General features: G+C 48.9%; 1 protein-coding gene and 1 long non-coding RNA gene across 6 annotated transcripts in view; both read left to right on the top strand.

Annotated features, from left to right (window-relative positions):
• The window catches only part of LOC109386555 (uncharacterized), a 6,721-nt gene extending 2,240 nt beyond the window's left edge, over positions 1-4,481 (top strand). Inside the window, exons 3-5 of one of the 2 annotated variants that reach the window (XR_002124804.1) lie at positions 1,098-1,170; positions 1,445-1,545; positions 4,029-4,481. This is a non-coding gene — a long non-coding RNA (uncharacterized LOC109386555). Of the gene's footprint in view, positions 1-1,097; positions 1,171-1,444; positions 1,546-4,017 lie in introns of both variants that reach the window. The other variant, XR_002124803.1, reaches the window with a different exon arrangement.
• Positions 4,482-6,110: 1,629 nt separating this feature from the next.
• RBBP6 (RB binding protein 6, ubiquitin ligase) overlaps positions 6,111-9,695 on the top strand; it is a 30,344-nt gene continuing 26,759 nt past the window's right edge. For 3 of the 4 annotated variants that reach the window (XM_019649877.1, XM_019649875.1, XM_019649874.1), the window contains exon 1: positions 6,111-7,383. In XM_019649877.1, coding sequence (XP_019505422.1) covers positions 7,218-7,383 — 166 coding nt within the window. In that variant the 5' untranslated portion in view covers positions 6,111-7,217. The remainder of the gene's footprint in view (positions 7,384-9,695) is intronic. The other variant, XM_019649876.1, reaches the window with a different exon arrangement.

Here is a 9,695-nt window from a genome sequence, read left to right as displayed (position 1 = left end):
GCTCTGCTCAAGGTGCCATGTTCAATCTTAGTTGCGGGTGGGCATAGCCCACCATCCCATGCGGGAGTCGAACCAAAACCCTTGCTGTTAGGAGCATGTACGCTCACCAGCTCAGCCATCCTGCCACCTGTTGGCAGCTCAGCTCGGGGCGCAGCTCACTGGCCCATGTGGGAATTGATCCAGCGACCCTGTTGCTCAGAGCTCGCACTCTTGAGCAAGCTCTTAACCAACTGAGCCACTTGGCTGGCCCCCGTGTAAGCCATTTTTAAGTGTACAGTCCCATAGTGTTAAACATAGTCACATTTTGCTGCACCAGATTTCTAGAACTTTTTCAACTGGCAAAACAGAAATTCGATGCCCACTGGACATTATCTCTCATTTCCCCCTCCCCCAACCCCTATTTCTGTTTCTAGGGAGCACTAAACTATATCACAAATCAGGAAATCATGTCCAACTACATAATTTGTGGTGCTCAGCACACAAAATGAGGATGACATGTATGAGGAATGCCAAGATAGTGACAGCAGACCCGTAAACCAAGCTCAGGGCCCTTCCAAGCACAGTCCCATGTCACAGGGCCCATGATACAGGCCCTAGAGGAAACAAAGGGCCAGAGAAGTTAAGCTACTTCCCCAAGGTCACACAGCAAATTTGGGAGCTGATAAAAGTACGTGACTTCCTTCACTTACAGGGAACCCCTGGCAGGCAGGGACTTTGATTTGCTCACGGATGATGGCCAGGTACCCAGCACCGTGCCTGGCACACATTGGCATTCCTGACATATTTCATGTGTGGAAGAATGAATGAGTTGGGTTTGCCCAATGAAGAAGAGGCTTCTCCGAGGTTCTGCGCTTTGCCTGAGCTCTAGCACAGTCACAGCCTCATTCCTTATCCGCCTTTCTGTTTACCTAAAGCCTTTGAATTCTCAGGAGAAGCCAGCATGGCGTGGGGCTGCCTCTAGGGAATGTCCCCGGCACTTTTATGAGGCCTCACCTCTTAAAACTATTCCTGGTCTTGAGTCCCATTTGTATAGGGTGGAGTGGAGCTCAAAGACTCTGGATAACGTGAGGTCACTGGGTGGCGTGTTCTGGCTCCAGGTCACCAGGAATCTGATGGCCAAGTCCCCCATCTGATCTCAACAGAAGAAAACTAGAACCGAATTATGACAGTGTGAGTAAAACATGAGTTTTATTTATCATTTTTGCATTCGGATCTGCGAAAGAGTTTGGGGAGCTAGGCTAATTTTCATGTCTTTAAGGGACTTCATTTTTCTCTCTGAGTGTTTATGACATTCTTGGCTGGCAGTGGGAAAAAGGGAGTGAAGCACCTCAGGGGCACATTAATGGATTAGTCCTAATCCTGATCCCATGACCTCTTGTCATCATCATTCAGTGCATGGCTCTCTTATAGTGTCATTATTCTCTCTTTATTTGTCTATTTTCAGGAAAAGAATGAATACCTGTCATCCTACCCAAGAACAAGAGCATTACCGATAACTCACACCTCCTCTGGGCTCCTTACCTGTCTTGTCGTTCCCTCTCAGAGGTAATCCCTAGGCTGAATTTTGGGTTTTCTAGTCGTCTCTTGCCCGATGTGTTACATTTGTATACCTAGCTAAATCATGTATTGTTTCATTTTACTTGGTTTTGAAATTCATAGAAAGGGTAGTATACAATTTGTCATGTTCTGACACTTGGCTTTTTTGACTCAAGGACAGTTAAAAAGACTCTCTCTCCTCCACCCCCTTTCTGCATGTAACTGCGTCTTTTCTTTTCGCTGCCGTATAATATCCCCCTGTCTGGATAGCCTGTAATGTATATTTATCTCTTCTCCCACCACGGGCATTTGGGTTCTTTCAGCTTTTCACTATTGAAAAGAGAGCCTCTGTGAAATTCTTGTGCAAAAACACAGGAGCTAAATTTTGCCTTGGTCATATAACCAGGAGTGGAATTACTGATCCATAGGGCATAGGGATACTCCAATTGGCAGGAGAGTGCCAAATGGTTTCCCAAAATGACTGTTCCAGTAATCACAGGAGATCCCACCGACCCCCATCTCCCACACAAGGTAGCGTCAAACTTTTTCATTTTGCCATTTGAAGGCGCACTGAATGACTAAATGTTATAACAGTGGGGAAACAATGGATTGCTCACACTGATTCTCAAAAACTCAGTTCAGATGATGACTTAATCCGTGACCTGTAGCTCTCAACAATTTGAAGGCGCCTTAAAAATGCTGCAAAGAAGACAAAACCAAGAGGAGTCAGCTGCAATGTGGCCAAAATCTTCTCAAAACTAAGAAAGCATGCCATCTGTTGTAAATCACCATAAAACATAAATAGTTAAGAAGCAAAAGATAGAAACTCCCTTGATAAACCATATGTGTGTTTGCATTGAACCATAGTGTACACATTTTACGCTTTTCTTCTTTCTTAATAATATATTTTGCAATTTAAAAAAGGATAAAATGATCTTCACTTTATATTATACCCTCTACACAAAACAATTCAAATAGATTACAGAGTTTAATTTAAAATTATGAGGCCTGTACAAGAAATAGAAGGAACCATAAATGCTGATTGGCTAGGAAGTGCTTTTTTAGAGTATACAAGTAAAGGGAGAAACCATGAAGGAAAAAAGATTGAGGGCTTTTATTACATAAAAATGCAAAACTTTCTGTAGGCTGCAATGTTAAGTAAACGAAATATGAAGGCAGTCAACTATCCGGGGAAGATACATTGGTGACATAAGGGACATACCTTTCATGAATGTGTGCTGACAGCGTGGAGGCCAGACTCAGAAGCTGCTGATGTCATGCTGTTGTGGCCTTGGCGGGATTCGATTATAAGTGGGTATATGAGCTTCTAACTTCCTGAGTCTGGGTAGCCCTGCAAACGCTGTGCAGGGGACCGGCGGCGAGCTTATGGGGTCTCCCAGTTCTGATCTCAAAAACAAATCTTGGCACAAGGAAATAAGGTAGAGATCTACTAAATGCATGCATTTGGTGGAGGTGTGAGGGTGCAGTGCATTGGAGGGTGATCAGGGTTTGGAATCCTAGGGAGCAGGGGCTGCAGAATCATTCCACATTAGGAGTTTGGAAAGGGGTGCTTCATTTATTGCAGGTACAGGACCAAAGGCTTTCCAGAGCGTACAGAAATATTGGGGGTAAGAGAAGTCGCAGGAAGACCAGCTCCATGTTATAAAAGGAAATCTACAAAGTTAAGGTTGGGAAAGGAATTTCATAAAACGGACCAAATGTAACATTTAGTTGATCAGTCAAGCAACTTTAACTCAGTTAAATCTCTTCATAACTATATTTAAATGGGTTGTGGTTGCATCCACAACCCATTTAAATATAGTTATGAAGAGATTTAACTTCATATTTTGACCTGTTTGATGTGATATGATGTGAGGTCTCCATATATAAGCGTGTCCAGGGTGAACCAAAGTTTTTTTTTTAAAGGGCTCTTGACTGAGGAGGATGGTTGGACCAAATCGCAACACCGGCTACGGTTGACCCGTGAACAACACGGGATTGAACTGCTCGGGCCCACTTATACGCGGACTTTTATCAATAAATACACAGTTGGCCTTCCGTATCCCTAGGTTTTGAATCTGATTCAAACAGTCACAGGCTGAAAGAGTATTTTTGATCTGCGGTTGGGAATCCAAGGATGGGGAGGACCAACTGTATGTATTGTTCTACGCCATTTTCCACAAGGGACTTGAGCATCCCACGTGGATTTTCGACTGCTCGGAGCACCACTCACCCCTGTGTTGTTCAAGGGTCCACTGTGAATTCTTTCCAAGGACACATACTTTTCTTTTGTTGGGGTTCTGATCCACTCTGCCCTAAAGGGGGTGGCCTCCTTTGATTCCCATCAAGGTGATGAAATTCATATTAAATTAGGTGTGAAGCGTGGAGCCAAAGACTAGTGAAAGGATATAGCCTTACACTGCATCATGTCCAGTGTTTCTTTCATTAGATATAATGTTTCCCCTTTTCATTCACATGAAGGTGTTTTTCAGGAAAAGCAGCCATTCTGAAGAGGACCCAAGAGCAAGAAACTTTTGGTGAGTTACCAAAGAAGATAAAGGTAGGAGAGATTTGTTATATACTGGTTCAAAAGAGATCACAGGCTCAACATGGAGTCACTTGTGCTCGGCCCCGCGTCAGTAAACAAGTTTTACTACTTAACTGAATGGCAGTTTCAGCTTCCCGGAAATGTAACCTTTAACCAGGCAACATGAAAATGCCTGGAATTACCTGGTCAGCACTAGTAAGGCAATCCGGCCTGATAGGCCCCTTCTATCCCGAGAGGAGGGCAAGCTTCCTTTTCTACAGCTCGGTGGGGCTCCTCTCTACTAGATGGGATGCTGCCTGATTCATGAATCTGTCGATAAAGCCAATTAGATCTTTAAAATGTATCCAATGGAGATGGATTGGGGGGACCGCTTCGTACATTATGTAAATGTCTAACTACTATGCTGTACACTTGAAACTAATATAAAATAATATTGAATGTGAACTGTAATTGAAAAATTGAAAAAAATTAGAAGAAAAAAAAAAGGACCCAGTTGCATTTTGGCAATATGAAAAGCACCAGTGTTATGAACTGGTTGAGTTAAACTGTATTTTCATCTCTGGGGATGCCCAAATCTTATCGCTGTGGTATTTCTCTAGGGCAGGAAAACAGTGTTGTTACTGAACACATTTATTGAGTGCCTGCTATGTCCCGGCAGTGTTCTAGGAGCTGGGGATGCAACATAAACAAAAGAGAGATCCCTAGTCTCAGGGGAGGGACAAGACAGAAATTTCAAAGGCAAACATACACCATCTCAGATAGTGAGGAGAGCCTGGCAGACTTTGCCACATGGTGGCTGTCTGGTCTTGTTCTCAGCGACCAACTTCTCTGAGCCCAGCCGGTAAAATTTATCAAGGATGGGGAAAATGCGGTGTGCATGTCAGTGATTGTGACAGTTTATGAATGCACTGTTATTATATTATGAATTCTATGGATGTGATAATAACTTCCCCATGCCCCAAGGAAAACATAGTCCCGTCCACGGAATGGAGTCTTGGCACAGTTCCCGGCATTTATAATTAGGGATGGGATTTCAGACCCCGCCACGGAGCAGGCGTTGCCGATTGTGAGACTTCAGAGCATGCGCAATGGCGAGCTTCAGGTCCTCCATAAATTGGAGATAACGGTAGTGCTGACCGCTTAGGGTTTTTTGTTGATGTTGTTCAACGGACATTGACGGAACCACATTTATTGAGACACACTGACCCGTGTGCCAGACATGGTTCTAAACAATGGAAATAAATTTGTTCAACCCATGACAAACCAGGAAACGCGAGGTCTTTTTTAACGGCATTTTAAAAAAATGAAATGGGTTCGGGTGACAGGGGTTAATGGCATCACGTAAGTTTCAAGTGTACGTCTCTATAATACATTATCTGCATCTTGCATTGTGTGCTCACCGCCCAAAATATATGGTGATGGAAGGAGACGAGACTTTTAGCGGCATTTTGCAGCCAAGGAAACTGAGGCGCACAGGACGGACATCTGGAGTCCCACAGCTAGTGTTCCAACCCAGACTACGTGGCTCCAGGGGCTGGCAGTGGCGTAAAGCGCCCGGCCCGGGGCCTAGCACAGGTAACAGCTCGATAAATCTTTCCGGTGCTTGTCGTTGTCATCGGTTTTATCCGGGGTTTGCTCCAGAAAGTTCCCTTAGGAAGAGCTGAGGGTAGCCAGTTTGTTGGAAGGGGAAGCCAAGGCATGCTTGCCTAGCAAACCACAGTTTCCGTAAATTGGGGGGCCCGGAGGGACAGGGGATTGTAGGCTAGGGGAGTTAAGCGGGCACCTCTCCGCACCCCACTTTGCAGAGCAAACTACTAGAGTGGCAGCCGCTGAACTCCGCGCGCCCCTCCGGGAGCCGCCTATGAGCGGGTCGGCTCTGCAGCCTCCCCCTCCCTTTTGAGGCAGATGGTTTCTCCCGGCCTACCGGCGGGTTCCGGTTCCGCGCACGGGCGTCACAAAGCGCGGGGTCACGCGGGCGGGGTGCGCTTTGTGACGCGGCGGGCCCCGCCCCTCGGGCCGCCGCGGCGCGCACGCCGGCCACGCCCCGCGCGCGCCGCCCGTGCAGTTCCTGCTTAAGAGACCCCGGAGTGGGGCGCTCGCCGGGAGCCAGGCCGCGTCCGCCATAGTGCCTGGCTCGGTGGTGTCGCCGGCGCCTGGTGAGCGTCCGAGAGCGGCAGGGGGCCGAACAAAAAGGAAGCCCTTGCCGTCGCCCGGCAGTTCCCGGGCCTGTTCTCGCGGTTCGGGGCCGAAAAGCGACGGGAGCGGAAGGCGAGAGAAGGCGGAGCACACGGCGAGAGGAAGCGTCAGGGAGCCTCGGCGGCGTCGCCAGGGTCCGCCGAAGCCCCCCGGCCGCCGGCGGGGGCCCGGGGTGGTGAGGAGGCGCCTCGAGGCCCGGCGGAGGCCCGCTGCCGGCTTTGTGTCCGCGGCGGCGGCGGCGGCGGGGGGGAGGCGGAGCCGGGCGGCCTGCGGAAGGCCTCTCCTCCGCCGACCGCGCGTCTGGGCCTAGGCCGCGGCGCCCCGCGTGGCCTCGGCTGAGCGGGCGCCAGGGGCGTGTGGGGGGGCGGGGGCTGGGCCTGGGGACGCCGACGCCGGTCGTCCGGAAGCCAGGAGGAGGCGAGAGGCCGCTCGTGGACTCGGGCCCTAGGCCCGCTCCCCTCAACCTTCTCCCGGGGCCCGGGTCACCCCCGTCCACGGAGAGAGACCCACCGGGAGGTGCGGCCGCGCTATGGACCCCTGACCCCGCGGGGTCACCCGGACTCGTAACGTGTGGACTGACCGCTACTGACTGCACCGCCCGGCCCCCTGCCCCCCGCCTCCGGCCGGCCCTTAGCATGAGCGAGGGGCGCCCAGCCGGGTGACACTGTGCCCGTTGGCGGATCCTCCACGGCCCCGGCCCCGCCCTCGCCCGCCTCCTTGCACATGAAGCGCTTCTGAGTCTCGAGGGGTTCTGGATGATTGTCTCTGCGAACCCCGGCTTGTGGTTGGGGGGGTGCTGAGCCCGCGGCCCGCGGGCCCGCCCGCGCCTTTTGAGTGTTGTGTGTGTGTACATTGATTCTGCTCTTGAGTTGGTAAATTTACGTGTATTGAGCGTGCCCGCGTCTGCCCGCCGCGCCGCGGGCGTCCCCGGGCCACCATGTCCTGTGTGCATTACAAATTCTCTTCCAAACTCAACTACGACACCGTCACCTTCGATGGGCTGCACATCTCCCTCTGCGACTTAAAGAAGCAGATTATGGGGAGAGAGAAGCTGAAGGCTGCCGACTGCGACCTGCAGATCACCAACGCGCAGACCAAGGAAGGTAAGAGCCACGCGGACTCGCAGACCCGCTTCGGGGCGAGGTGCCGGGCAGAAGACTCACCGCCGTGACGGCCCTCGGACTGTTGGTTCTCACGCTTGTGATGCGCGCAGCGTGCGGCCCCGGGCTCGGCCTCCGAGGATCCTCGGTGCCCGGCCGCGCCGGGGGTTTGGGTGGGAGGGCGCGGGGGTGCCGCCCAGGTCCCCGGGGCGCTGTCCTCCCTCGGCTCTCATCAGGAGGAGGGGAGGGGGGCAGCACGCCAGGCCTCTCCGTGTGGAAGGACAATGGAGCTGCTGCTCGGCTGTGGGGCTTCCCGGCAAGCCGCGGGCCCCCCGTGTCCCCTCCCGCCTGCCCACCTGCCCGTGTAGCTTTGGAGCCGCCTGGGTGGAGGACGTCCCCAGCCAGGCCTCGGTGTTGGGGTTGCTTTTGGACAGGGGCGTGCGCTCCGGAATTAGCGCCACAGCGAGCAGGTGCGCTCAGCTTGTCACGTTCCTCTTAAAATGTGGCGACTGACTAAGTGCCGGAAGTGCAGGGTTTTCTTTTTCTGAAGCAGTCGTTGCTAGACTTGACATAGTTCTGTGGAGGCCGCTCCCAGGGTACTGACGGACAGACAGACAGGAGGCTGCTGCCCGTAGTGCTTACCCACAGGCCACTGGCTGGAATCTTTCAGTTCTGTCGCCTTTTTAAAGGCATTTTATAATGTTTAACGCTAGAGATGAAAATGTGGCAGACAACCTTTTCAGTCTTGACCCTGAACTTGTTTTGGTTTCTTTTTCTCGGGATTGTCATGCTGATGTGCAGTTTTCTGTAGGTCGGTCTTGAGTTTTATCGATGGCATGAGAAGAAATAAAGTGAAATTCTAACTAGGTTATGGTATTTTCTTGATCACTAAATTTGGCTTACGGTGACATGGGTTCTTTTAATTGAAATGGGGGTGGGGGCACTTGTAGCCTGTTAGGTAGAGTAAATCTTGTCATGAAAAAGAGCTGTTTTCCATTTAAATCCAGGCATAAGTGTAATTGTATTGTGATGAGAAACAGCACCACTGCCAGTCACAACTCAAAAACGTTCATTGAGGGAGACCTTTATTTACTCACATGATATTACATGAAAGAATATTCCTTCCTTCTTTTAAAAAAAGCGTCATACCTAAGGGACAGTTCATGTGAGTTGGCCATCGTAATTATGTGCAGCATCCCTCTACTTAAGGAGAGGAACCATTGGTGGTGGTCATGATCAGTTGAGAAACAGCTTTTTAAAATAATCAAGAAAATACCTTAAGGGAAGTCTTTCTTTAAGGTCACCAAAAGTATCCTATCAGGATTAGAGTCAGACGTCACAGAACAGATAGATTTATAAGAATGTCAGGCCATTTTGATGTGGTAATGATACGTAATGAATAAAAGAAAAGAAAACCTAAACAGAGTTAGAGAATATTAATGCAATCTTAATCATATACTATGCAAGTTTCATATTTTACTGGAGTATTACGTGATTTAATCATTTGGGGCTAGACTTTGTCCAGCTTTTCTATGTAATAATTGAATACAGCTTTGTTAGGCTTGGAGTAAAGTTGATGGAATTCTTGTCCACAAATTTAGGAGTTCTGTGACGTGTTATTTTTTTCTAAGCCAGGAAATTACATGATACATTATTTTGACAAACCCTGAAATTTAGGGAAATGCTTTGCCCAGCGGCATATTTTCTTGGACATATTTGTGTGAACTGCCCTTGTTGGAGAAAGCTTTGATGTTAGATTGGTTAAGAGAAGGGGCTTCAGGGGAGAAAAGGCGCATTGTATGCAACTCAAATTAGGGGCGTTAGTGCAAGAAGGTAGTCCCTTAATGAGTATGTGGCGAGTGTAGCATCCAGTGTCACAGGGCAGCTGAGTAAGAATGCCACCCGGTGTTAGCACCATCCAGTGAATTAAAGAGCACAAAATACATGTTTGTTGCTTCCCAGTTAGGAGATTACTTAGGAGAGAACGCTGAACTGGATCACTTTAGTTACTTTAAATTAATGTTTACCCTTAAATCTTGATTAGATTAAAATGCTTGGATCAGAATTTCATGTTTTAGATGTTAAGAATCCTGCTTCTTTATTTCTAGACTATATTTAAAAATGAATCTCAAATAATCTTTCTATGTTTTTCCTATGTAACTTTCCTATATAAACTTGTTTTCCTACTTTTCTGTCCCCCCTCCCCCGCCAAAAAGAAAGAAAGAAAAACCTTCATTCTGAACTTAGTGGGAAAGATTTGGAAGCTGAGGAGATTTGGAAGTATTTTTAAAATACTCTTTCATCTTGTTTTTCAT

Source organism: Hipposideros armiger, unplaced genomic scaffold, assembly GCF_001890085.2.
Source record: "Hipposideros armiger isolate ML-2016 unplaced genomic scaffold, ASM189008v1 scaffold_135, whole genome shotgun sequence".
Taxonomy (NCBI): Eukaryota; Metazoa; Chordata; class Mammalia; order Chiroptera; family Hipposideridae; genus Hipposideros; species Hipposideros armiger.
This window is presented reverse-complemented; position numbering and strand designations above follow the sequence as displayed.